The 27,864-nt window shown below is 56.2% G+C and overlaps 1 protein-coding gene and 1 long non-coding RNA gene across 4 annotated transcripts in view; one reads left to right on the forward strand and one right to left on the reverse strand.

Moving 5' to 3' along the window:
• The window catches only part of TOM1 (target of myb1 membrane trafficking protein), a 36,750-nt gene that overhangs the window by 1,924 nt on the left and 6,962 nt on the right, over positions 1-27,864 (forward strand). For all 3 annotated transcript variants that reach the window (XM_036296961.1, XM_036296959.1, XM_036296962.1), the window contains exons 2-11: positions 13,334-13,418; positions 16,376-16,454; positions 17,375-17,524; positions 17,822-17,956; positions 18,070-18,216; positions 20,845-20,961; positions 23,603-23,736; positions 25,169-25,202; positions 25,532-25,625; positions 26,309-26,429. In XM_036296961.1, the coding sequence (XP_036152854.1) occupies positions 13,334-13,418; positions 16,376-16,454; positions 17,375-17,524; positions 17,822-17,956; positions 18,070-18,216; positions 20,845-20,961; positions 23,603-23,736; positions 25,169-25,202; positions 25,532-25,625; positions 26,309-26,429 (1,096 nt within the window). The remainder of the gene's footprint in view (positions 1-13,333; positions 13,419-16,375; positions 16,455-17,374; positions 17,525-17,821; positions 17,957-18,069; positions 18,217-20,844; positions 20,962-23,602; positions 23,737-25,168; positions 25,203-25,531; positions 25,626-26,308; positions 26,430-27,864) is intronic.
• Positions 30-13,798, reverse strand: LOC118649632. Its single transcript, XR_004965710.1, has 3 exons — positions 13,728-13,798; positions 6,676-6,807; positions 30-6,095 (listed from the first exon to the last, which is right to left on the reverse strand). It is a non-coding gene; the product is annotated as an uncharacterized LOC118649632 (long non-coding RNA).

Consider the following 27,864-nt stretch of genomic DNA (forward strand, 5'->3'; position numbering starts at 1 on the left):
TGGCCAAGTCAGCCACATCTTCCCGAGGCTTTCTAGAGAGGCTCGCCTGGACTCGGGCCTCGTGGTCAGAGAAAACAGCTTCTCTTCCTACGCTCAAGCGTGGCCTCCTTGGGCAAGAAAGACTATCCAAGTCATAATGCCTTAAAGCACAAGCCAAGTGTTGCTGCGGGAGGGGCCCTTACCCTGGGGCTCGTCTAACGCTAACCCTTATGGCAGGTGGGGCCCCACCCCAGAGGTCTGGGGCAAAGCCCTAGAATTGGTATTTCTAACGAGGTCCCAGGGGATGCTGATGACACTGGGTTGGAAACCACATACTGAAAATCTCTACTCCAGCCCATCGCCTTCATTTTTTAAAAATATGTTTTTATTGATTTCAGAGAGAGGAAGGGAGAGAGAGAGAAACATCAATAACGAGAGAGAATCACCGATCGGCTGCCTCCTGCACTCCACCAACAGGGATTCGAACCGTGACCTCCTGGTTCATGGGTCGACGCTCAACGACTGAACCACCCCGGCTGGGCCCATCGCCTTCATTTTACACAGGACACTGAGGCCCAGAGAGGGGAAGCTGGAAAGTGTGACTCACCCGGATCCCAGTGAAATGATAGGAAAGCTCAGATGAAATCCCCAGAGCCACTGAGGTTTGCACCAAAGCAGAAGAAGCTATAAAAGTAAAATTAAATGAAGAATATCAGCCATTGAGTTAATGCTCTCAGTATTCCATATTTTTTCTTTTAGATAAAGAAGCAGAAGTACCACCGATATCTGTGATTATTGGTGCCCTAGTTTTAGCTGCTTGTATTTCTGTAAACTGCAGGAGTGAAATAATCTCAAGGCTGCCAACTCCGTCCCTGTTGAGAGTAGAGCCCCGTAGAATTGGCGTCCCCAGGCACAGTGGTTCTAATGGTGTTCATCAGGGGTACCACTCACAGAGCTCCGGTGCTGCTCCCTCACCCTGCCCCTCTGTGCACCCTTCCGACCCCAGGCATCGTCACCTCACCCTGAGGTCTTCTCTGACCCCTTCAGGTCCAGCCATTGCTTTTGTGCTCTCTCAAAAGCACCCAGCGCTCAGGCTCCCTCGCTGTCTGCCTTTGCGCTTGAGCTTCCGCTTCCTCGGCGGTGGAATGGTGGTCATACCAGCATCTACCTCTCAGGGTGGGTGTGAGAACGAAGTGAGATATCCCTGGAGAGAGCCTGGCACCTTGCCGGGGGGCGTGAAACCGTAGCTCTTGCTGTCACCATCATCATTTGTATTATTTCCATCATCATCACACCAGCAGGGCACTGTCCCATTATGTTAGGGGAAAAGGAAGGTAACAGTTTGTGAGCAAATACCACGTGCCAGGTGCCATGCTAGTCTCCTCAGTATAACTCTTCACTGTGGCCCTATAAGAGATGCCTATCTTTCCCCTTTTCACCAAAAGTCTAAGGGAAGGTATCACTGCCCGAGGCCTCACAGCTCATCAGGTGGGAGTCCGGACACAGAGCCAGGCTCCTCTCTTGCATCCTCATCACGCTGTCTCTGGCTGACCACTGCTTAGTTGAAATTTACATCAGTCCCACCCTTCAAGATCCACAGTTACTGTTCTACCTACAGACTAGCTTTCCCGGCTGTGACTCACACAAGGTTCTGGCCGGTTTCCAGGTCACTCTCCCTCACCTGAGAGTAGCAGACTCCCCAGGAGCGCAGGCTGTGGCTGGAAGGATCTGGGAGAACTAGGACTAGGCAGTGTTGACACAGCCGCCTTCTTCCAAGGATTTCAAAACCTTTCCCAGGTATTCTCTGAGGACCCATCTCACTGGCCACATCTTAGAGACAGACGTCAGAGGGCAACCCACCAATCCATTTTCAATTTCTGGCTGTCACCTCACCGCTGGTCTTTGAGCCAGAGACCCAGCGGACTCATGAAAGCAAGCGGCACACCAGCAGCGACTGTAAATGTGGGCACCCTGGGGACCAGCCCCCAGTCGTCAGGGTAGGGGGACGGGTAGCTGGATGTGATGGGAGATCTCAGAGCCTAAGGCTGAACCCTGGGGTGGATGGGAGAGCTGCTCTTGGAGCCACAAAAGCCGAGCCACAAGAAGGAATCGTGGACAAGAGACCACAGGTGTCCACTAGGGAGAGCATACCTCGGGCCCTCTGGGATGCCATTTTGGGAGTGATGAGCTGAAAACCAAACTGGACGCTCAAGCAACGTTGTCGAGGGGCCACCAGGCTGGGAGGCAGGAACCCTGGGTCCAGCTCCAGCTCTGTCCTGCCACGCTCCCTCTGCATCTCCCGCACCCTTGTCTGTCAAGTAGCAGAGCCACCTGCTGTTCTCCCTGTTCCCCAGGGGATCGGTGGGGAACAACTGAGGGGACAGGTGAGGACAGGGAAGGATTGATACCAGAGGGAAGAGAGGAACTGATGGCCATTGTGGAGGAATGACAGGGCTGATTCCACAAGGCTCAGAGAGAGTCCAGTGCCAGCACAGATAGCTGTCCCTACCACCTTTCAGAGATGGAACTGGCTGCCTGGCTTGGTAGTGAGCTCCCCACCACTGGAGGTGTGAAAGCAGAGGCCAGAGGGAAGGGACTGTAAAGATGAGTCCCGCATTGGCTGGGGGGTGGACTAGGCCAGTCTCTGCAGACTTTTCTGTAAAGGATCAGTAGTAATACTTCTGGTTTTGTGGGCCATTTGGCCTCTGTTGCAACTACCCAACTCTGCCGTTATTTTACAGAAGCAGAGGCAGCTGCATCTGTCCATGAATGAACGTGACTGTGTCCAAACAAACCTTAGTTATGGACACTGAAATTTGAATTTCATGTAATTTTCACATCATGAAATATTATTCTTTGGATTTTTCCCAACTATTTAAAGGTGTAAAGACCATTCTTACTCTGATTGGCCCTACAAAAACACTGCATTTGGCACATGGGCTCCTAGTTTGCAGGCCTCTGGGTCAGACCAGCTGGCCAGAGACAGAACGTTGGAAAACAGTGTCTTCAAAGTGGGGGCCTGGGGCGCCCACATCAGGGATGCTTGAGGTCACTCCAGCCGTGGGCCCCCTGAGTCAGAATCTCTACCCCTTCCCACAGCTGCCAGGAAGCTCTGACTCCTTGATCTCCAAGTGCTGGAGCCAAAGTCTGTCTTCAGGGTCACAGGGAATGATGTCGAGAAAGGGCTCTTGAGTTAAGTTAAGCACCTCTCTGTGCTTCAGTTTCCTGCCTATAAAATAAGGATAATAATAGCACCTGTTAGTCGGGGTTGTTGTGTTGTAATGTTGTGAAGCATTTGGCACGGTGCCTGCCAGACTATACGTGTCCATAATTGTTAGCCAGTGTGGTTTTCATTGGTGGATCATCATTGCTGGGGCACAGTCTGGGTTAGTGGCAGAGCCAGGGTGCCAACCCGGGGCCCTGACTCTCGTGCAGCCTGTGTCGGTCTCGGCGTCACTGAGAAAGAGCAGTCACTGGCTGGGTGGCAGCCACATTCACAGGTCAGGTTTCAGGGTGTGGGGAGAGCCGATTCTCCCTTGGGAATTGGAGCCTTTGACTGCCCCTGTGGATGGAGCTGATGAATAGGTTTTGTTCCCTCACTGAGCTCAAAGAAATAAGAGTAGAGTCCCGGATTTCCGCTCTTTTGATTTTAGGGGGAAAAAAACAAAATCCCTCAGTGTCGTCTATGGGGCCATCACCCATGAGCAGCAGGAGGATTCAGGACCAGTTAACTCCTTACCTCCTCGCCCAGGGCTGTGGATCCAGGCTAGGCTCTCCAGGCTCCTCCTTCGGGCACCACCTGATGGCAATAATATCTGCCCCAGGCTGCCTTCAGTTTTATTTTCATGGTGTTTTCCTTTTGTTGGCTCACCTTTTTAAATTCGGCCTCTTCCTGTGTAATTATACCCATGAAATCATTACTTTGATGAGTTAGTTCATGCTCTTTTCCTAGTCCACATTAAATTGAATATTTAAGTCTAGAAATGTCTTTAAATGTACCCGTGAGACCATCTAACATGATCCTGTGTAGCACATTTCAGATGTAAGCAGTCTGAGTAGGGTCAGAACCCAGACTTCTGTGTCAGAACATCTGGGTGTAAATGCCAGCTCCACCCTTCCTAGCTGTGTCCCCAGGCAGGTGACAAAGCCTCCCAGGGACTGATGCCTTGATGGACTGTGGGAACCTGGCAGTTGATGGAGAGCCAAACTGCTGTGCAGGCCCCAAGGACAGAATGGGCTTCGCTCCTGGTGGGGCAGGTAGAGCAGGGAGGAAGGGAGGGGGGAAGAGGGGCAGGGGGCCAGCCAGACCGCAGGAGGCTGACAGTGGAGAACTGAAGGACAGACGGAGTTGTCCCCTGTTGGAGTGGAACTTGTTTGCATTGGTTACTGTAAACCCCTGGGGTGGTTAGCTTTATGTGCAACTTAGCTGGGCGATGGGACCCAGATATTTGGTCAAACTTTATTCTAGATGTTTCTGTGAAGGTAGTTTTTAGATGAGATTAGTGCTGAGGAAAGCAGATTACCCTCTGTAGTGGTGGGCCACAGCCGGTCCGTTGAAAGCCTTAATAGAAGAAAGACTGGCCTCCCCGAAAGAGGGAATTCTGCCAGGCGACCTTTGGGCCTGAGCTGTGCCTGTTCCCTGGTGTCCAGCCCGCAGGCCTACTTGTAGGTTTTTGACTTGATCACAGAGCCAGTGCGAGAGAGAGAGAGAGAGAGAGAGAGAGAGAGAGAGAGAGAGAGAGAGAGAATCTTTCACACACAGGTTGGGGGAGGAAAAAAGAATGTCACATACACCTCGGCCAGCCACTTCAAGCCTCTGCTTCACAGCCTTGCTCTCTCTTATCTGGATAGGCTTTTAAAACCCTCCTTCACCTGCCCTGGCTGGTGTGGCTTGGTTCTTGGGTGTCCTCCCGTGCACTGAGGGTTGCTGGTTCAATTCCCGGTCAGAGCACGTGCCCAGGTTACAGGCTCAAACACCAGTGCGGGACATGTGGGAGAGCCAGTCGATATTCCACTCTCCCCCCTCCCCCCTCTCCCTTCCTCTCTCTCCAAACATTAATAAAAAAACAAAAAACTCCTTAACCTGAGATAATTTTCATTTGGGTACTACAGTTGTTACATCAACTGGGACATTGGGGGCTGTCTTTGTAGAGTATTTTAGGCTTCCTCTTGCGGCCTGTGGTTACAGAAATGGCAGGGGAGAGGCAGCCAGGGTTTGAAGAAAGACTGCTCAGCAGCTTAGGAAACGGGTGCAACTTTCCAAGCCCGGTCTGGAAAGGGCTGTTAGTTTGAAAAGTTGGCTTCAAGACAGTTTTGCTGGGGAGGGGCGTGGGGGCAGAGGGGGGTGGTCTGCATTTGTAGTCGAAAATGTTTGTTTTAGTGCTTGCTGTGTGCTAGATAGGAGACCAAGCATTTAAAGTGCGTTCTCTCATTCGCGCTCACACCGCCCTGCAAGGTGAGTGAGTGCCTTAGTCCCATTCCGCAGGGGAGGAAGGGAGGCCCAGACGACTGACTCCCGGCACACCCCTGGTGAGGACTTGAACTGGGATGTGTCTGTGGCCAGATCCCACACCCAAACTTGGCTACCTCATTGCTTCCCCACAGAACTGAAGGGACCTGCTGGATTTCCTTTTGAGTGAAAATGTCTGGGTCCATCTAGATTCTAGAACAAGTGTGTTCATGATGGTTCTCATGATGGTTCTGTCTATGTTTCCCCCGTCCTCCACCCCCTCCCACCTTTAGCACATGGTTTCATCCCGGTGCTTGCCTCCCGGAACAGGAAGCACAGGCAAGGCCCCAGCTGCAGCTGCCAAAGGAATTCCACGTTTGTCTCAGGGGCCAGCGCAGGGTCACAGGGTCACAGGGCCACTCCTGGCTGCGAGGAGACTAGAAAAGCTAAACACCATGGACCAGGGGAAAGTACCTTCACGACAGACTCTTGGAGTCCCCTCCATGTGGTGGGGTTAATAAATATCTACTATAGTTCCAGGTGCCTTAATATAATACCATTCCAGCGTGAGCAGGTAAGCAAGTTCCGAGTTTCCGGATGGAGGGCCGCTGGCCTGCGTCCCAGCAGGATCAGTCAGCGTGGGAAGGCTCTAGAGCAGGTCCAGGTGCTATGTTCATAGGAGCAGGATATTAGAATGGGGGGCAGATTCCTTAGCATGGGGGGCAGATTCCTTAGCATGGGGGGCAGATTACTTAGCATGGGGCAGATTCCTTAGCATGGGAGGCAGATTCCTTAGCATGGGGGGCAGATTACTTAACATGGGGGGGGCAGATTCCTTAGCATGGGGGGCAGATTACTTAACATGGGGGGGCAGATTCCTTAGCATGGGGGGCAGATTACTTAACATGGGGGGGCAGATTACTTAGCATGGGGGGCAGATTCCTTAGCATGGGGGGCAGATTCCTTAGAATGGGGGGCAGATTACTTAGCATGGGGGGGGCAGATTACTTAGAATGGGGGGCAGATTCCTTAGAATGGGGGGGCAGATTCCTTAGCATGGGGGGGGGCAGATTACTTAGCATAGGGCAGATTACTTAGCATGGGGCAGGTTAGGAAGGGCACAATACTTTCCAAAAATAGTCACAGGACTGCCCGTTTGAAGAAAGTTCGTGGTTTCTGCACATAAGCTATTAAGGAGTCCATGGGGGCCAAAAGGTGGGGGTATTTCATTTAAATTAAAGTCTTACAAAGGTTTCTTGTGCTGATGAACATGGCCTCATCCTTCATTCAGTCATTCAGCAAACATTTACTGCAGGTCCCGTCTAGTGTAGAGAATTTGTTGATGCATGAGCTATAATTTCCACCCTTGAGCTCACAGCCTAATGGGAGAGACAAAGAAATCAGTACTATAGAGGTATTTTACCGACTCCACGAAACAGCTTGTAGCTGTGGTCTGTGCGAAATGCTGCCGGCCCAGAGTGAAGGAGCAGCCTGTGGGGTCAGAGCAGGCTCCACAGGGAGAGATCCACCTTGAGCTGGGCTTAGGAGAGTTGAGATGGAGGCGTGGGGAGACGCACATTCCTGGAAGGAACACTGAACCCTGAAGGAGTAGGACTGACGGGCAGAAGGCCAGGGTAAGAGGAGGAAGTAGGGAGAAGGGCTGGGCCAGCTCTCCACCCAGCGTCTGGCCAACAGCGCCTGTGAGGCCCAGGGTAGCTCTGATTCCAGAGTGCAGCAGTCCTGTGGGGAAGCCAGGGCACCACAGAGCTGTCAGTCAGGGGGCCTCGGCCACAGGTGACAAGGACCCGGCCACCACAGGCCGAGCCCACCACCACTCTGGATACTTGCCTAACAAGAAGTCTGAAGGCAGGTGGTTTCAGGGTTGGTGCGACAGTCAATGATGTCTTTAACATCCAGGCTCTTTCTCTGTCCTTAGCATGTTGTTTTGGTCTGAGCTAGTCACCTCCCAGGCTTACATCCCAGGCACCATGCTCCCATGCTAGCCTCTCACGGGAGGGAGGGAGGGAGGGAGGGAGGGAGGGAGGGAGGGAGGGAGGGAGGGAGGGAGGGAGGAAGGAAGGAAGGAAGGAAGGAAGGAAGGAAGGAAGGAAGGAAGGAAGGAAAGAGAAAAAGCTTTACCTCCTGGGCTGTGCCCCTGTGTCCCAGCAGCGCCTCTCAGCAGTGCCACCCAGCAGATGTGTCCTTACTCCCCAGGGGTCAGAACCGGTCGCTTGCCCACTTCTGGACCAGGCACCCTGGGGTATGAGATGGCTGCTTTGGGCAGTGAGAAGGAAGGGACGGCTCTCGGGTGGGCCAGGAAGGCGGCTGCCGCTGTGGGGCTTGGTGTGCTTGCCTGCCTGAGTCCCTCCTTCCAGCCTGAGGTTGGTCTGTCCCTCTGCCTCATCAGCCACTCCCTTCTCCCCTGGCTGCCTCACTCCTCCTGGCACCTCCAGGCTCCCTCAGGTCCCTCAAGCCCTCCTTCTTCCCACCGTCCTGTTGACTCCTCCTTGATTCATTCACTCAGCTCATGCCTCTCCTCCACCGGAACCTCTCCTCCACCTTCCAGGCCGGGAGCTCATGCTCTACGCTCACTCCCACGGCACCTCCTGCTGAACCTTCCGGTGCCCTCGCTGGTGCTCACCCTCCTCGCAGCTCCAGAGGACGTGGAACTGACTTCCGTCCTCTCACTTGTCCATTTTGCACTAAGAATGCTTGTCCAGCTGTTACCCTGACCACTAGTACCACCTCAAGGGCTGGGATTCTGTTCTCCATCTTTGCTCCTCCAGCACCTGGCACAGAACTGGACATACAACAGCAGCTCAGGAGCATAGGGGGAGGGCAGCGAGGGAAACAGGTGGCAGGAAGAAGGCATGCAGAAGGCAGGTGCCAGAGTGGAGGGGCTAAGGGACCCTCGGGGCAGAGGCAGATGGAGGGTGGGAAAGTAAACAGAGGGGTGTTACTTACAGCAAATTCCAAACATCATCTGTCATTCATCAATATTTCAGTGTGTCTCTAAAAGTTATGGAATAGGGTTATTATTTTAATACAAACAAACCATAGCCATAATCCTATATAATAGGAGGAATATGCTAATTATCCATTACGCCATAACATCACGACCAACCTACAAGTGGTAGAAAGCTACAGGAGGGCGGGGCAGTGAGTTACAAGCAGAGAGAGCTACAGGAGGGTGGGGCAGTGGGCAGAGAGCTACAGGAAGGCGGGGCAGTGAGTTACAAGCAGAGAGAGCTACAGGAGGGCGGGGCAGTGGGCAGAGAGCTACCAGCAGCAAAGAGCTACCAGCAGCGGTGGGTGGGTGGGTGGCCAGCTGAGGCAAGCGGCAGCGAGTTACTCACGCACAGATTCGTGCGCATGGCCACTAGTACTATTATACACTTTAAAACTTGTACCGATGTGTTTTTAAAACCTGAAAACAGTCAAGACTAGATAAAAATGTTCACAAAGGGTCACTCTGGGTCCTTTGAGTGATATGAGTACGTGACTTTTACGCTGGAAAAACGGCATCAGTAAATGTGAAATGACTAAAAAGGAAATGACTGCGTGCGCTCGCGGAGGGGGCAGTCATCGGAGGGGGCTCTCAGGAGAGGGCCTGTGGGAGCCGCCCCGAGCTGAGCAGCATGTGGCTGTCTTCTCCACCTGGTCAGCCAGCTCCCGGTCTGTCCCTGTCCCCTGGTCAGGGAACTGGTGGGACTAGGTCTGCTTTCCGCATGGGCCTTGAAGGCATTCCCTTGCTATTTACAGACCGTATTTCATTGAATCTAAGACATCATGGAGTGTAAAAAGGAAAAATGAGCTCTGAGAGGCCGTCCTTTGTAAGAAACATCCCAGTATCAAGGGTTCAGGAGTGGAAAGGGGGAGCTTAAGGTCAGTGGAACAGAGAGCGCTATCTAGGGTGGGGGTAGGGGTGGAAGGGGACTCAGCAGTGACCTGGAGCAGCGAGGCCATCTGGAGGCTCGGCCAGCCCTTCTACACACATTGACCAAACCTGTTTTCTGCCCCACCAGAGAGTAGGGCTGGTGAGAGAGAGATGTCCCCAAGAGCTCAGAGCCCACCCAAGGCAGAAGAGACATCCTCCAGGCAGAGCAGGGTGAGAGTGTATGAGTTTAGGGCCACACAGGCCCCGGTTTTCCCCCCTCCCCTCCCGGGCACTGAGCATCACCTGCCCTCCCTCCCCCAACATAAGGTGGTGAGGACGTGTCTTTGGTGGCCACTCTTTCCTGCTCTCAGCCCAAGTCAGGTCACGGTGCCTAGTGGCTATTGGTCACTGCTCCTTCCCTGACATTGTCTGGCTGATAATCAATGTCCGTGAAGCCAACAGTCTTATCTTGGTTTGACAGATGAGAAAAGGGACACTTAGAGGGCTTGGGCCCTTGCCCATGGTCTCTGAGTGACGAGGTGGGGCCAGACTTGTCCCGCTCCAAGCCTGTGCCGCTGCCCCACCTGACTGCGCTTGCCACAGTGCCAGGCGGTGCCAGGCCGCTCTCTGGAGCCCTCTGGGGAGGCGGTGTCTGACCAGGCCCAGCATGGAGAGGACAGGCTACTGAGCAGGCAGACGGGCCAGCCAGCCCTAGACAGCGTGCGGCCTAGCGGCTGGTGGAGGCTTGCGAGGCCTGGCCTCCTCTGGAGCTGGGACAAGAGCAGAACTGCTACCAGGCCATCGAAGGTTGCCACCGACAGCTCAGAGGTCAGAAGTCAGCTGTCAGTCTCTGGGAACTGGTCGCCATTGTCCGTGTTCCTATTCCCTCTTCTTAAAATAGCTAGCTGAGTTGCTTTTGTGGTTAAACACAGAACAAAACAAATATCCCCAGGTTCCTGTGGGTTTAAACTTCTGCCCTTAATGGAACACACCAACTCATGGAATCTTCATTCAGGAAGTCTCCCCAGTCCTGAGTCCACTCCCACCTGAAGGGAGGGAGGGAGGTGGTGCGTGTGGCAGGGCCGGGCCTGATCTGGGCACCCCCTCGTCACTGAAATTGTTCAGATGGGCCTGTCTCTCTCTTCCTCCTCTCCCCTTCCTGTTTAGTCTGCCTGAAACTCCCCTTTTTCCTCCCTCCGCCCCAAAACCACTCCATCCTCTGAATGGCTCTGCCCAGTGCTGGCAATGAGGGCTAAAGAGTTTGCCAGCTGTGCTCAGACTCGTTCTCGAGGTCCCTCTGCACCCACCTTGATTCCTCTGGATGGCATCCTGACAGATATCCCAGCTGCCCCCGTAACCCCTTCTAAACCCGTGCCCTCTCCCCCAGGAGAAGAGGGGTGTCCGTCATGTCAAGGGCCGCTGGGGTCGGAAGGGATCTGATAGAGGAGCTACTTCCAGGCTTGCTGGTGGAGCCAGGGGTCGGGGAGGAGGGGCAGGTGCCTGCATGGTCCAGGGAGCCCTCTGGGAAAGCAGAGCTCCCGACCCCTGAGCGAGATGGGCCAGTGGCATCAGTGGCCGCTCCTCCCTCACCACCTGGCACAGCCGTGCACCTCCGTTTCCTTGTCAGTTAGAGGAGGCGGTAGTGTGCACCTTACACGTCTGTGAGGAGCAGTCACACTTCTGGGAGCAGCTGCCTGCGCCGGGTGTTGCGGAGTGTACTAGTATAACAGAAACTAAAGCGTTGCTGTTGTTGAAGGGCCTGGGGCCTGGCTGAGGGCTCAGGGCCTTCGAAGGATTTGGGGCCCAGACTGACACAATCACTTTCAAGTCTCAGAAAGTTGAGTGTGGGCAGGAGGGAGAATGGACAGGAGGAGCGAGGCAGGAGGAGCTGAGGCAGTGGTCCGAGAGCAGCGGGTGGTGGCCGGCTGGGCAGTGGAGGAGGGCGGGTGAGGAGATGGGAGGATGGGAGTCGGGAGCTGGATGTGCCAGTGAGAGCAGTCCGGGAGTCGGGTGACTAATCCTTCCGGCCTGTGGCGGGTCACTGAGACGTGGTTTCTGAGGGGGCGGGTTCTGCATGGTGATTAGCCACTGCCCCCTAAACCACAGAGTGGGTCCACCCTCTGCTCAGAGGGTGCCTGTCCATTCTTGGTTCTTCCCATTAGCTCAGTAAGTGTGTGAGTCCCCAAGGGTGGAGAGTGTGACACAAAGAAGCCACACTCCACATAATTGTAGGGTGAAGAAGTCCATCTCTCAACCCTTTTAAAGGGACCCCTTCCTCATCCCTCCCCCAGCCATAATCCAGGGAATACAGCAACCCTTCCCTGCCGCTGGGTCCCTACCTGGATGCCTCAGCTGCCTGGCATGTGTCCTGGGCCGTCCTGGCATCCATCCGGCCGCAGGGCCCAAGGTAGGACTCAGGGTGGAATGAAGTCAGGCCAGTTTCAAAACCAAGGTCACAGAAGCCACAGTCACAGGGAGCTGGCTGTGCTGGCCCAGCCCAGGGATTGCCCTACAGGATGGGATGGGCCTGCCTGCCTGGCTGGAACAGGACCCTTCCCAGTCACACGGAGACGGCCCCCTCTGTCCCGGCAGGCCTGGGCTTAGAGCCCAGCCTCTTTGGGCGCCCTAGGGTTGGGGCCATGTCCATCTGGTCCGCCATTGCATCCCCAGCGCATGAGCAGGCCTGGCGCTTCAGCAGCTGTGCAGCCCCCTGAGCCTATGTGTCCCTGTGAACAGGGTGATGCGCGCCTCCCTTGCAGGACGGTTGTGCCATCACATCACGTCCATGTGCTGGTCCATCGAGCACTCCTGGTAGGTGAGAGCTGGCTGACAGTGAGGGGCCAGCGGGCACGTGAGCCCGGCGGGGTGTGAGCACTCACGCCTGGAGCCAGAGTCTGGGAGCCAGGGAGACGGCCCTGGTGTCTGAACCTTAAAGCGCTGATGAGCTCCTGTCTCTTCACACACTTACATATGGCAAAAGTGCATGTGTGTGCCTGGCATACCAGCCAGGGGTACTGCATGATGGAATGTGGCCTGGAAAAGGCAGCATATAAAACCGCCCGTGCGCGCTGTGGTGGAACTTATTTAAAAACTGCGCTGTGTGCCCTAACCGGTTTGGCTCAGTGGATAGAGCTTTGGCCTGTGGACTGAAGGGTCCCAGGTTCGATTCTGGTCAAGGGCATGTGCCTTGGTTGCAGGCACATCCCCAGTAGGGGGTGTGCAGGAGGCAGCTGATCGATGCTTCTCTTTCATCGATGTTTCTAACTATCCCTGTCCCTTCCTCTCTGTAAAAAAAAAATCAATAAAATATATTTTTAAAAAAATGCACTGTATGAGAAGAATCTAGAGAGGGGTGGTGTGTTCGAGTGGAGGGACAACGCTTCACTCTTAAAGAACATGTGTGAGTGTCCTCCATCATCGTTCCTGTGATGAACACCAGCGAAATAGTTTATTTATAAAAACAAACAGAACACTCTATATTGCCCTGGCCAGTGTGGCTTGGTTGAGCATCATCCCCTGCACTAAAAGGTCACTGGTTCAGTTCCTGGTCAGGGCACTTGCCCAGGTTGTGGGCTCGATCCCCAAAGGGGGCATGCAGGAGGCAGCTAATTAATGTTTCTCCCTCCCCCTCCCTTCCTCTCTCTCTAAAATTAACAAAAGCATTACTATTATTTTTTAAAAAAACCAAAAACACCCTATATTGTCACGTGAAAAACAAGTACTCTGAAGCCAGCGCGTCTGGATTCGAGTACCTGCTCACCCGTTCAGTGCTCTGAGCCACGGCTTCTCAGCCGTCACAGGACAGCGCACTCCCAAACCAGTGTGGCTTCTAATAAGAATTAAGTGACAAAACGGAACAATGGAGGTGGCATAGCTTACACAGTGCCTGGCCATCTTAGGTGCCCGGGAAGCATCCACTGCCCTCCCTCTCTTCCCGCCCGACCCCCATCACCACAGCACACCCCACCGCTTGAGTTTATCATCTGGGACCCCACACGCCTTTGTGACTTGTGCTTTCCTTCCCTCAGAGAAAGCTACCGATGGCTCCCTGCAGAGCGAGGACTGGGCCCTCAACATGGAGATCTGCGACATCATCAACGAGACGGAGGAAGGGTAAGCCGGCCAGAGAGCCCCCACCCCATCCCACCACCTCTGTGCGCAGAGGCAGACCCCCGTGTGCCCCTCGGGGCCAGGGGGCTGCAGAGGCCATCTGAGCCCCACCCCAGCAGGAACACACATTTTGGAGCCACGGTCCCATCAGCCCTCCCGGCAGATGGGTGAGAGGCCTAGAGACGCCAGGTGTACGGCTGGCCCGTGGCCCCAGACGCTCCCGCCCATTCAGCCTCCCGGCCACACCCCAGCCAGGCAGGTCTTCCCAGGCCAGGGCCAGCTGGCAGCTCAGATTAGGAGGCGCCCACGTACCTCTCTGCATCCTGTGGGCTGGAGTGTGTTAGGGACTCCGGCTTCCTCAGCGAGCAAGAACAGACTTTTGTTTCCTTAACGTGTGAAACCACAGGAAGGGTCGGGATCACGGGGAGGGCAGTGGAGATGACGCAGAACTGAGTGGGCCGTGGCCAAGCATTTTCTGGGCGCGGGCCACGGTGCCCTGCTCAGCGCCCAGGGGCCCTGCCGAGCTTGCACTACGGGGTGTGGGGGAGGCACCACGGTGCTGGCTCCTGGTCTCTGACTCGCCGGCACTGACCAGCTCTGGACCTGGGCAAGTCACTTTAACTCTTTCCAGTCATTCTAGCCATAAGCCCACGGCCCTGAGGGGAGCAGAGCGGGGATGCTCGTCCACTGTCCTCAGAGAAATCCAGGAAGGGTGGGGAGAGGCGCGGCAGGCACCCAGCAGGAAGGGCGGCCCGGCGCGGCCTCTGTTGTGGAAAATCAGGGTCAGCAGTTGGAGCAGGATCTCCTTTCCCTCTCCGTTCTTCACTGGGAGTCCAGTTGTCCTGTGGGGGTCCTCTCGGCCTGGCCGCGCTGTGTGATAGAGGGCAGGCGGGGAGCGGGCAGGGGCACCCAGCTCGGAGCCCAAGAGGGGCTGTGGGCAACTGCATCAGGCAGTCAAGACCATTCGGGAGAGCTGACATCACGGCGGGTTCTTGCAGACTGAGAAGGGCTCAGACACACCCCCTCAGGTGCGTGCTGTCGACTTGAGCACCTGTGTTCCAGGCTCTGCACGAGGCCTGGGGACCCAGCAGTGACAAAGCGGGCATGACCCTCGCCTCCCTGAGCTTGGCGTCTAGATTCAGTCTCTTGCCCACTCCTCCTTGGGCGGTGGCCTCCTTGTCATCCACTCTGGGCTCCTAGCAGAGTACTGGGCACACAGTAGGCCCACAGCAAGGGCACGCACACCAGAACTTCTGATCCCAGCGCCATGCCCTTTCTCTGGACCACTCTGTGAGAAGTGGGGACAGGTCCCTTTGGAGCTGAGGTGGCCACAGGTGAGCGGCCCGCCAGGAGCGAACACCAGCTTCCCCCCAGGAGGAGCCCGAGGGCGAGGAGCTGCGCCTGGGTTTTGGGCTGCAAATTGCCTCAAGCTTTTGGGATGGGCCCCACCACTCCGAGTGTCCTCTGTCACAGCCTAACAGCCTGCACACTCAGCCCCTCATGGAAGTCGTTCCCAGGAAGGCTTTCCTGCCGCCTCCTCTCCTGTTGGGTGACCCCTGTCAGGGTTCCTGACTGCCCTGACTTGCCCCGAACTGGTGAGCACTGAGAGGCAGACAGACGCCTGGTCAGACAGCAGGGCAGGCCCTCACAGCCACGTGCTCATGCTCCCACAGCCTCTCCCGCGTGCTGGGCCCTCGTTCCTGCCCTCTAGTGAGGCCTCTAGCCGCGGCCCCGTCAGTGCCGCGTGGCCGTGCATGCAGGGAGGTGGAGGACGGGGACAGCATTGTGGCTCTGGAGTTGGGGGTCACAAAGGCTTTTAGGGAAGAGTGGTCGGTCTGGACAATATATCGATGTCACCTGTTCAGGGCTGAGGGGCAGGAGCAGGGGTGAGGCATGGAGATGGCAGTAAAATACAGACGGGACAGGGAGAGCTGCCACCAAGGTCTTCAGGCGCCCTCTGCACGGAGGTGCATCCACTCTCCTACCTACCATGTCTGGGCCCCTCCCTTCCCTCCACACTCAGGGTGCCCATCTTTCCTGCTTCCCACCCCAGGGCCCTGGTCTTGCCTCTGTCTCACCCGCTGCCCTGCTCCCCACAGCGGGCTCCCTCTCGTCCTTCTCACTCAGCTGTAGTGCCACCTCCTCGGAGAAGACTTCCCCACCCTCCCATACCCACTCGCTCTACCCCGGGACCCGCTCACTTCCCACCTGCGCCAAGCTCCACAGAGCATGTGACCTTCTGTGGAGCAGGGCCGTGTGGGCTTGTTCAGTGTGTCCCCAGACCCAGCGTGAGGGAAAGGATGGGGGGGCAAGGAGCTGGCAGGACGGGCATTAGGGCTCTGCCTACAGTCACAGGTTCTTCACTTCCATCTGCAACCCAAGCCCCTGGGGCGTGGTGAGCACGCACATCCCCTCAGGTTCGGTGCAGGGGTCAAGAGTGGGGTCAAGGTTCTGGGTTTTGTGTTTTGTTTTGTTTTGTTTTGTTTTTTAAAATATATTTTATTGATTTTTTACAGAGAGGAAGTGAGAGAGATAGAGAGCTAGAAACATCAATGAGAGAGAAACATCGATCAGCCGCCTCCTGCACATCTCCTACTGGAGATGTGCCCGCAACCCAGGTACATGCCCTTGACCGGAATCGAACCTGGGACCCTTCAGTCCACAGGCCGACACTCTATCCACTGAGCCAAACCGGTTTCGGCAGTTCTGGGTTTTTAACCAACACTCACATGTCCCCCCTCAGGAGGTCCGGGACCACACACTGAGCGTCCCTGCCACGGATATTGGAGATCAACCCGGGGACTCTGGTGGGGCGGGTGGTGTGATGTGATTAGAGGCTGGACACACAGCAAACAGGGACAGGAGCAGGGAGGCGGCTCGTAGGAGCCGTCCCATCTCCAGAGCCCCTGATCTCAGGCTGGCCCCTGCCTCAGCCATCCCTCCTCTTTTCCTCTGTCCAGTCCCAAAGATGCCTTTCGAGCAATAAAGAAGAGGATCACGGGGAATAAGAACTTCCACGAGGTGATGCTGGCTCTCACGGTGAGTGCCCCGTCTGGCTGGCTCGCTGGCCATGGCCGGACCAGGGTTCACTGGGGTCGGCTCCCTGGGCCCAGCAGGACACCTAGCCACTCGAGGCCCCTTTTCCAAGGGCTGGGAAGGAAGGGTCCTGGGCAAAGTGCTGTCCTGACTACACTGCTGGTGGTCACAGAGTGGCAGGAGGCCATTGGGGGAAAGTTCTCTCCAACATACTGGCTGGTGAGCGAGCAGGTCCCTCGGAACCAACCATGGAGAGCCCAGGCCAGAGGGCCTGTGGGTGAGCCCACGCTTCCCCAGGGCAGGAAGCCTGGCAGGTGCAGGTGGGTGCTGATAGCGCCTGAACGTCCCACCTGAAAAATGAACATAAAACAAATTCTGGTGGCTGAGGACAGCCCTTGCCCCCAACAGGATGAGCCAGGCATGAGTGGGCATCCTGGCTGTCAGGGCGGGTTTGCTGGGGAGTGGGGCTGAGAGCTCTGTGCCAGCCTCCGCCACAGAGCCTTATATCCAGGTGAATCCGCTGCGCTGAAAAGTAAAGGCAGCTGCTGCCGTGAATAGGAACAGGACACTTGGAGGGAAGCTCTCCACCGCAGGGTCCACCTGATTGAAAGTCCTCTTTGGTTTCCACCTGAGAGCCACCTCCCTCCAGACTGTACTCAGCTCAGAAAGAGCATAGGACAGGGTTCTGTAGGTACCGAGGCCACTTAGCTTAGCGAAGGGCCTCTGGCCAGCACACCGCCCTCTGCCCAGCCAGTGAGCCAGCCCGGATCCCACATCGTCCCTGCTTCTCCGAGGGCCGGGTCTCACCTCAAGAGGCCCCATCCTCTCCCAGGCTGCACTCTGGGACATCAGCCGAGTGGGAGGGTGGGGCCCGGGGTGCTCCCCTCCTCTCACGGGTGCTCACGGCACCTCCCGGCCTCCAGGTCTTAGAAACCTGTGTCAAGAACTGTGGGCACCGCTTCCACGTGCTGGTGGCCAGCCAGGACTTCGTGGAGGGCGTGCTGGTGAGGACCATCCTGCCCAAGAACAACCCCCCCACCATCGTGCACGACAAGGTGCTCAACCTCATCCAGGTGCGTGCTAGCGGGCGGGCGGGGCGGGCGGGGAGAAAGGTGCCGATGATGCTGCTGCTGCTGCTGCCGCCTTGATCTGTTTCTTGTTTAGGGCCACCTTGGCTGTCTACTGATTGGACGTTAAGTGTGTGGGGAGACTTGTCAGCATTGGGCCTTGCTGTGGAGTGGGGTGTCGGGGTGATGTTGTAAAAGGACCAGCAACTCGGGGACAGAATTGCTGTTCTCTGGGACGGGGTAGGTGAGCTTAAAAGGGCTTCAGGAACAGTCATTACCGGCCATGTCCCTTTGTCCCCTCAGTCCTGGGCCGACGCGTTCCGCAGCTCACCCGATCTGACTGGTGTCGTCGCCGTCTACGAGGACCTGCGGCGGAAGGGCCTGGAGTTCCCAATGACTGACCTAGACATGCTGTCGCCCATCCACACACCCCAGAGGGTGAGGAGACTCGGGACAGTGGGGAGGGGAGGCAGGAGCCATCACCCGCTGCTTTCTGCAGCTGCTTCCTGGGGCCCCTGCGGGCCTCACTGATCCAGTCGTTTGTCCTCTAGACCGTGTTCAACTCAGAGACACCATCCGGACAGAATTCTGCTGGCACTGACACCTCTCATCGGGGGGACCCCAGCCAGCACGCGGCTCCTGTGTCCACCCCAGCTGTACTCCCCAGCGACACACCCATAACGCCAACCCCTGAGCAGGTAAACGAGCCAGGGTCAGAGCCCCGAGGGGCACGGTGGAGGCTGCCTCCTCACGTGTCAGGGAAGACCCCCTGTCGGAATGAAAGAGACTATGGGGCCTCTGCTGGTCCTCACAGCCACCCTACGGTGCCTGTTATTCCGCCTGTTTGGACGAGGAGGCTCAGAGAGAGAAATGCATTCACCCAGAGCCACACTGCTCAGCAGAGGCAGAGCTGGGATTCGAGCTCAGATCTGTCTGGCTGCAGGCCGGCTCTGTCCTGTGCATCAGCCAGCCTCCAGCTCTGTTCTGGGTAGAGCCTTCGGGCAGCACCAGGGAGAGGAAGTGCCCGCAGGGGCCCCTTCGCCCACAGCAGCTCACTGCCCTTGTGTGGTTTGCTTATGTGCTCACGTGACATTTGAGCAGAGGTTCTGGCTGAAAGTAGTTTAAAACATCCACACAAATAATCCTGAAAACCCCTTGCATTGCATCCTGCTGCTTCCCGTGAAGCCCCAAGAAGAGAGGGCGTAGTGTAAGATTTCCAGGGGCAGGCCAGGGCCTGGGAGAGCTTGGAAAGAGCACCCTCCTCAGACTAGGGGTCCCATGGCTTAGTCAGCCTCTGCCCCTCAGCGTGTTCCTCCTAAAGCTGGAGGCGAGGTGCCCCCCAGCAGCCAGGAGCAGTCTGTGGGGGGCTGACGCTGCTCTCCCTGCGAGGGACACCCACTGCCAGGCTAGCGTACGCTGGGTGCTTGGTCATGGGCTGCGGGGGTGTGGGACAGGGCCTTGCACTGTCGGGGTGCCCCTGGGAGGTGTTCTGCAGACTTCAGACCCATCATGTCAGCCAAATGTAAGAGGTTAGCTGCCGAAAGTGCCGGTGAGAAAGGCACAGGTGTGTGATGGAACAAAAGTGGAACTTGACTTTCCAAAGCGCGCCAGCTGGTCTCTGGTACCGTATCATCGGGTCTGTAAACCAGCTCCCCAGACAGCCCTTCAGCCCCAACCTGTGTGAAAGAAACTTGTGTACTTTGATATCATAAAATCACCTCCCAGAGTTGCAAATATTACTAGAGAAGTTTTCCTAACTGGACAGATAATTCAAGGTACAGGAAAACTGTAGCAAGGGTTGTAAAATGTATCTACCTGGTTATGACTGTAAAGCAGTTTGCCTGAGGCCTGGCAGCTGCGTGGATGAAGACTGACTGCGTCCAGTGCAGAAGGTTCTCACCAAACCAAACGGGGCCGTCTGTGTAGCCTCAGAGCCCGTGGTCTCCTGGGACTCAGTCAGTCTTCCACGCCCAGTGATGTAACTCAGACTCGTAATTGGGTCCCACGTGCCCTGCACTCGCTGGATTTGGGAGCAGTGGTTTTTCCGCTCACTTACACCAGGAGCGCTCATTAAAGAGGCCAGATGTAGCAAACGTATTCCGGGTTTGGAAGGTGACAGTGAACCGTGGTGAATGCACTGCCTGTGTCTGAACACTGCGCTTCGTCTGGGATAATGATAGTTGTCTCGTAAGATGGTGGTCAAGTTTGTTGTTTTTTTATTTTATTTTTTATTTCAGAGAGGAAGGGAGAGGGAGAGATAGAAACATCAATGATAAGAGAGAATCATTGATTGGCAGCCTCCTGCTCAACCCCCACTGGGGACCAATCCTGCAGCCCAGGCATGTGCCCTGACCGGGAGTCAAACCAATGACCTCCTGGTTCATAGGTCGATGCTCAACCACTGAGCCATGCTGGCCAGGCATGGTGGTCAAGTTTGATTAGCAATGTACGTTATGTGCTGAGGCACTTATAATCGGTGGTTGGTAAAAGGTAGCTGTGATCACAGGCATCATAAATTCACATGGTGACATTCAGATTCTGAAATCCACTCGGTCACCTGATTTAGAACAAATGAGTGTTTCCCAAGGCGTAAGCCACTTAATACGAGACCCACGAGGTGTTCCATGATCAACGGGGTCTTCAGCCAGATGAATTTTGGAGCTTCCGTGCTGGTCTCTGGCCACCCACAGTGTGCACCGCGCTCACAAGGAGACCGGCCCCCACAGAGCCCCCAGCTTCAGATGGGGCCACTCTCTGCCCCCTCACCCAGGTGAAGGGACTGCAGCCTGATTACCACGATCCCCCAGCCAAGACCTCCGGCTCTTGGATCATTGAGAACCTGCTCCTGTCCCTCCAACAAGTGCTAAGTCTGTCTCGTACTCCTAGTGGGGGCAGTACTGGGACTCATCCTCAGAGGAGCCTGGGACACACAACCACAAACAGACCAGGAGCAAGACAGAAAGCCTAGGAGAGGAGAGAGGGAGAATCCCATCCCGAGAGGGAGGCGCCGCTGACTGTCCTCTCCGGGGGAATGCCCTGCGGGGCTCGTTAGCTGCCCGTGGGCCCAGGAGCTCTGGAGCTTCCAGCCAGGCTCTGTGGTGCATCCGCCCTCCGCTTCTTTCCTTTCGGCCTCTCCCTGCAGCAGGCTCCCCAGTTTGGAGATGATAACGGTTGGTAGAGCCTCTGTGAGGGGGGCGCCGAGTGAGGGTGCTGGAGGCCAGCTCCTCTGGGCACCACACCCTGGCTGGTGGCACCAGGCTCAAGCCCTGTGGGTGGCATCGGCTTCAGGCCTCCGGCCTCTCTCACCGGGCGACGGTGTGTTTCAGATCGGGAAGCTGCGCAGCGAGCTGGAGATGGTGAGTGGGAACGTGAGGGTGATGTCGGAGATGCTGACGGAGCTGGTGCCCACCCAGGCAGAGCCCGCAGACCTGGAGCTGCTACAGGTGAGCCCGCATCCGCCCCCAGTGACTGCTCATGTGACCACACACATTCCCTCCCACCCACACTAGTTCCCATGTTGCTCTGAACCCCTTCATCACACAGGAGATGTTAACACCAGGGACTTGGGACTCCATCAGATCGGAACTCAGAATAGCTCCTCTGCCTCAGTTTCCTCATCTGTAAGGTGCTCTCTAACAGTAGCCTTCATGGCACAAGTTTGGCATGAGACAAGGTTTACCCACTGTGCCTGGTCCGGAGTAAGCTATGGATAAATGGTATTGAGAAAAAGCTGGTAGGCGAGATTTCCACCTTTCAGATTACAAGCTTGGCAGGCCGGCATGAGAGAGCAGCTGGTGTCGGGGCTGAGGCAGGTGGGAGCTGTGGGTCTTCGCTCCTGTGGGTCAGGAGATTTTCCACAGTCACATCCCCAGCTGGTGAGGGATGAGGGTCAGGCACTGAAGCAGGAGGAGCTGGGTTTGGGGAGAGGCACCTTCCCCAGGAAGGTCAGTTCATAGAGGCACCGAGAAAGCTGGGGGACCCCAAGGCCCAGGAGCCACAGAACCCATGAGGGGGATGATGGGGTGCTTGATGGGATGGTCTCATTTTGTGTCTGTCTTCACGCTCCCGAGGGCAGGGCTAACCTGAGCTGACCGGGTGTCCCTGCCCTATGTCCTCCCTCCGGGAGCGGTAGGAAAGGCGGATACTCAGAGTTGAAAGGACATGTGACTGTGAAGACCACATGAGGGCTATGAGAGAGGCATGAGGGAGCTAGGAAGCACAGGGCTGCTGAAGTGCAGTTAATTTTGTGTGTCCCAAGCCCGGGCTCTGGATGTGAGTGATTGCTGGAGCAGGCGGGCGAGGTGCCCCAGGGACCTCGAGCACTTCCCAAGTGCCAGGCTCTGATGTGGACGCTTGATATACATTCACTTACTTAATCTTCACCCTTTCCCGTGAGGTAGGGACTCTTATCCCCATTTTCCAGGTCAGCAAACTGAGGTAGAGAGGTCATGTGATGCGCCCAGGGTCCCATGGCTGGTAAGCAGCAGAGCTGGGATTGGAACCCAGGGCCCTGGCTCCAACTGCTGCTCTTGAGCAGACAAGGAAGTAGAAACAAAGCCATAAGTGCTCTTGGTCGTGGAAGAAAGCGAGGGGAGGCCCACCGGATGTTGAAAGTCACTCGAAAGGCAGATAAGGAAATCCCAGGAGAAGGCCTGACCTAGGAGGGGGCGGTTTAAAGGGTCCAGAAAGACCCAAAATCAGTATTGGACAGCATCTGGTCTCAGTGATGCCTCCAGGAGAAAAGGGCTGGTGTGGTTGGAGTGACATGATGACTAAATGCAATGTGGGCTCCTGGAACAAGAAAGGGGCATTAGTAGAAAAACTGGGGAAACGTGAACAAAGCCTGTAGTTTAGCTAATAGCGTTGTAGCAATGTTCATGTCGTAGTTCCGACAAATGCCAGACTAAGGAGAAGTTGAGTGAAAGGTTACAGAAACTCTGTACTGTCTTGGCAACTTTTCTATAAATCTATCATTCCTAAATAAAAGTTTTTTTAAAAAAATAAGTCTGAAAATAATGAGGCAAAAATTCAAAATGTGGATAATAGTTGGAGTTAATCTGGTTTATTTATTTATTTTTAAATATATTTTTATTGATTTCAGAGAGGAAGGGAGAGAGATAAAAACATCAATGATGAGAGGGAATCACTGATTGGCTGCCTCCTGCATGCCCCACACTGGGAACCGAGCCTGCAACCCAGGCATGTGCCCTTGATTGGAATCAAACCTGGGACCCTTCAGTCCTCAGGCCAAAGCTCTATCCACTAAACCAAACCAGCTAGGGCTTATTTATTATTATTTTTTAATACATGTTTTTATTGACTTCAGAGAGGAAGGGAGAGAGAGAGGGAAACATCAATGATGAGAGAGTCATTTATTGGCTGCCTCCTGTACACCCCACACTGGGGATCAAGCCCGCAACCCAGGCATGTGCCCTGACCGGGAATCGAAACGTGACCTCCTAGTTCATAAGTCGAAACTCAACCACTGAGCCACACCACCAGGCCATCTAGTTTATTTTTTATTTTTTTAAATATATATATTTTTATTTCAGAGAGGAAGGGAGAAAGAGATAGAAATGTCAATGATGAGAGAGAATCATCGATCGGCTGCCTCCTGCATGCCCCCTACTGGGGATCGAGCCCGTAACCCAGACATGTGCCCTTGACTAGAATCAAACCCGGGACCCTTCAGTCCGCAGGCTGACACTCTATCCACTGAGCCAAACCAGTTAGGGCCATCCAGTTTATTTTTTATGTTTTGGTTACCAAAAATACCCCAGTACACCCAGAGAAGCTGCAGTTTGTTCGGCTGGGTCACCTGGCAGCTCCGTTCTTCAACTAAGCAAAGATGGCGACAGGGGAATGAAGTCTGCATGGAGCCAGCATGTTGGTGAATGTGAGTGTGGAACACAGAAGTGGAATTCAGAGGCTCGTTTGTGGAGCCCCTGAAGCTGCTCTGTGGAGCTCCAGTCCAGGGTGGAGTCCGCTCTGCTCTCCAAGGTCACCAGGGGCCAGAGCCCTTCCAGGAGAGATGGCCTCGCTCTGGTCCGGTGCCCATGCTTGTCCTACTTGCTTCCGCGGCAGGAGCTCAACCGGACGTGCCGAGCCATGCAGCAGCGGGTCCTGGAGCTCATCCCCCGGATCGCCAACGAGCAGCTGACGGAGGAGCTGCTCATCGTCAATGACAATCTCAACAACGTGTTCTTGCGCCATGAACGGTACCCAGCCTTGCAGCTGCCCACTCTCCCTCTCCCTCCCACCTACCCTGTGCCCTGGTCTCCCCACACGCTGACCTCTCCTCTCCTCTCAAACACCGGGCCGGCCACCCAAGGCATGTATCCTCAGCCGTCTTCTTGCAGTGTGGGCATGCATGCCCCGCCTTCCAATACCTCTCCTCTCCTCGCCAGTTAGCCCTGCCCGATGTCCCTGCGTCCAGCCCCCGGAGAGGGCAGCGGTGGTAGCTGAGCGTGTGGGCCCGCAGCCAGGCAGGCTGGTCTGTCCTTGCTCACTCCACCTCTGCCTGGCTCTGGGGCCTCAGACCACTTACTGACTTAATTAGGGCTCTTTGACTGCAAGTACACACAGCGTTTCCGGCTGACTTAGAAAAGGAATTGACTGGATGAATAGCCTCTATGAAATGCATAGCATTTCGGGTCCAAAGGAGAGTGAACAGCGAGGCCTCCCAACAGAGCAGGAGGGACAGACAGACCCTAGGGCAGCTCAGGGGTCTCTGGGCAGAACCTCCTAAACCAGCGGTCGCCAATCTTTCAGACCTTACAGACCTCCGGTTGGTGACCGCTGTCCTAGACCATGTCCCCAAGGTGTCACCATCAGTAAATGGGTCCAAATGCTTCCTCACCTGTGTCATTCTGTTCAGGGGCAGGTCCCCGAGAGAAACTGGCTCAGCTTTGCTGTGCCCACTGGTTGGGGGGACAGGAGGGCCCTTTGACCCACCAGGATCACAGGCAATGGGGAAAGAGCAGGCCTGGCATTTACCTGGTGGTACTTTCTGTTCACAACCACTCATACTGTGTCTGCTTGATCCTCACATTTGGGAGGCAGGTTCCACTCTCACCCCCCTTTTTACAGACAAGGAGACAGGTTCAGAAGTGATATAACGTACCCATGGTCACACAGTTAACAAGGCGCAGGGCCAGCATTCGAACAGACCCCAGACCCAGGTCTTCTTAACCCGCTTTGCCCACCGTCAGGCCTGTCCGAGGGTGGCCAGTGGCTCTGGGCAGTGCAAGGATGTGTGTCTTTCACATACCACTGCAGGCCCTGGCACACAGAGGTACACAGGTAGATTACTGAGCAACTTCCACAGAAGTCCTCACCTGTGCCAGTGCCGCGTGCATCCCATGTTCTCTAGTCTATTCCTATTCGTTTGACGCTGATCGTGACCGGAGTGGCCAGGTCGTTGACAATCCAAATTGGGTCGCTTCTGCAAGTGAAAGGGGCACAGTTAAAAGTGCCCTCGGATGCCGGCATCACTGGGTCTGCCCAAACGAGACTCACCGCTGCACTGATGCTGAGCCCACGGGAACAGACTAGAGGAGAACGGGGGGACCCACGGCACATGAAGGGCCCTGCCTGGCTGTGCCGAGGCGCCTCTCAGCCTGTCTCCCTGACTCACTTTCTGTCTCGTAGGTTCGAGCGGTTCCGGACCGGCCAGACCGCCAAGGTAAACGGCTCTGCTGTCACCAGATCGTGCCTTGTTAACAGAAAAGGAGGGCTGTGCTCATCACCACCCCATATCCTGTGCAAGATGTGCCTTCTTGTCTAGGCTCCTAGAAAAGTCCTCTTCTAGCTTTTTATGTCACTGTCCCTTTAAGCTCTGCCACCAGCTGGCGCCCAAGGGGCTGCCCGCCCTCCAGAGGGAGCAGCAGAGCCAGAGGCCAAGGGGAGAAGCCACAGCTGCAGGGCGCGGAGACAGCTCCTCAGGCCCGTGCTGCTGGCTGAGGGGAGCAAGGCCACGGCAGGGGCATGACGGTGGGTCTCCCTTTCCCCCAGGCCCCCAGTGAGGCCGAGGCGGCAGCTGACCTCATCGACATGGGCGCTGACCCAGCAGCCACTGGCGGCCTCTCGTCCCAGCTGGCAGGAATGAGTAAGTGCGGGCACCCCTGCAGTTCTGGGGGCGCCATCCTGTGTTACAGTTGGAGCTGGAGCAACAGCAGGGTGTTAGCCCAGACCCCACCCCACTGGGGTCCAGGCTGAACCTTGCCACAAGGCTGAGCATCTGGGACAAGACATGGGACTCTCCCTCACAGCCCACAATGGCTGAGCCCTCCCGGGCCTCAGAAGTCCCACTGTTCTGAGGTTGCCCTCGGCACTGAAGTCTCCCTGGCCTGAATCGCCTGGGTGAGCGTGGGCAAGTCACTGGAACGTCCTGTGCCCTCCTTCCTCCTCTGGGATGGGCAGGAATGGGCCCTTCCTCACAGCCGGTGATGAGGACTGAATGAACTCGGGCATGGGCCAGGCTCAGAGCAGTGCCAGGCCGGAGTGGGCTCCTGGCACAGGTTAGCCATCAAATCATTGACATATCACTGTGATTGGTTTTACTGACTGACTGCTTCATGCCAAGCCCAGGAAATCACTCCGAGTGATGCGGTAGCTATGCCCATGGTCCCGCAGCCAGCAGGGGGCTGCCCCGTTTATGCATCCTGCCCTGAGTGCACCCCCCTCTGTGCTGCCCACCCAGAACCAGCCCTGGGCCCGGCAGGGAGCAGCTTGGCGACGGCGCATGCGAGAGCAGCGGGCGGAGTCTTACGTGTCTCTCTGTCCCCGCAGACCTGGGCTCCAGCAGCGTGAGGGCTGGCCTGCAGTCTCTGGAGACCTCCGGCCGCCTGGAGGACGAGTTTGACATGTTTGCCCTAACACGGGGCAGCTCACTGGCTGACCAACGGAAAGAGTGAGTGGCCGGCCCCCTGCAGTTTGGGTCACTCCCCATCAGAGGAGACTCTCTCCCTGAACCCACTTGTTGGTGGGCACACCCCATGGAAGAGCACACAGCCCCCTGGTGTCCCCCCTCAGGGTGGCAGAGTTCCTTCCCCTAAGTCAGTCCCACGTGGCCCACAGAGCCCGTGGCCAGGCGGCAGACTCAGTGCCCCGCAGGCAGAGCTGGATGGGGAAGGCTGGCCTGTGTGTTGACCAGCTGCGTGCCAGAATCTCGTAAGATCTGATCAGATGAGGAAACTGAGGCTTCCTCGGTGGGGAGCCTGGGTCTGTCTGGTGCGAGGACAGTGTCTGCGACTCAGGTTCCCCTGCTCTGTGCCCATGCACCAAGGCCCTGGGGAGGCAGGGAGGCTCCTGATAAGTCCTCAGGGGCTTGTCCAGTCATTTCCGTCGTTCCACAGTCCCTACCATCCCACTCAGGTCTGCCCACTCTGCACCAAGCGAGGGCCTGTCCTTCCACAGGGCTGCCCACTTCCAGGGAGATGCCTCGGCAGTCAGGGCACAAGGCCAGCACTTGCCTCAGCTTCCCCTGATGGACTCCGTGAAGGCAGGTCAGAAGCGGTGTGCTCGTCCTCGGCTCCTTGCTCATGACCCCAAGTCTGGGCTGGGGCTGGCCAGATAGACAGCCAAGGAAAGCTCTGGATTGAGGACCCATCCCAGTGGACACCCAGCTCCCTAGTGGTCATTCTAGGTCTTTGGAAACTGTCAGTGGGCCTCTGAAGAACCCAGAACTACACTCTCTACTCTGGCATGCCCAGGTGTAGCTCGCCTGGGCCCATGGGTTGCCCACAGCCTGCCCACTGGCCGTACCCAGCTCTGGGAAAGGGAGGGCTGATGGGCCATGAGCCACATCCTTATTCAGGCAGAGTCTATAGTCCCAAGCCTAGGGCTCTGGGACGGCTCATGGTTGCCATGGAATTAGGGCACGTGAGGCTGCTGTGCTGGTGGAAGCTAATGAGTCCAGTGGGACCTAACAGCCAGGAGGTGGCCCGCCCAGGAGGCTCCGGCAGGTGGCACACTGGCCACACCAGAGAGCCCTTGGCACCTGGCCCAGCTCGCCAGCCTGGCTGATGTTTGCTGCTACTGGAGCGAGGCCCTAGGAGAGAGAAAAGCACATCAGAACATCCTCTCCAGGACCTGCAATCTCGGAGAGAGAGAGAGATGTGCATACGGACCCCTGCCGTGCAGTGCTGAGTGCTGGAGGGGGTACCAGGCACTGGGATCTGAACAGCAGGGTCGGGGGCGAGGGTCAAGATGGCCGTTTCAGGCCATGGGAACAGCATGTGCAAAGGTCAGAGGTAGGAGAGAGCAGGGGGTAGGACAGGTGGTCTGACACAGCATCATGTGCCTTCTCAGGTCATGGGTCCTGCGGGCCCCGAGATTGGCCTCCT

This window comes from Myotis myotis, unplaced genomic scaffold, assembly GCF_014108235.1.
Source record: "Myotis myotis isolate mMyoMyo1 unplaced genomic scaffold, mMyoMyo1.p scaffold_m19_p_3, whole genome shotgun sequence".
Classification (NCBI taxonomy): Eukaryota; Metazoa; Chordata; class Mammalia; order Chiroptera; family Vespertilionidae; genus Myotis; species Myotis myotis.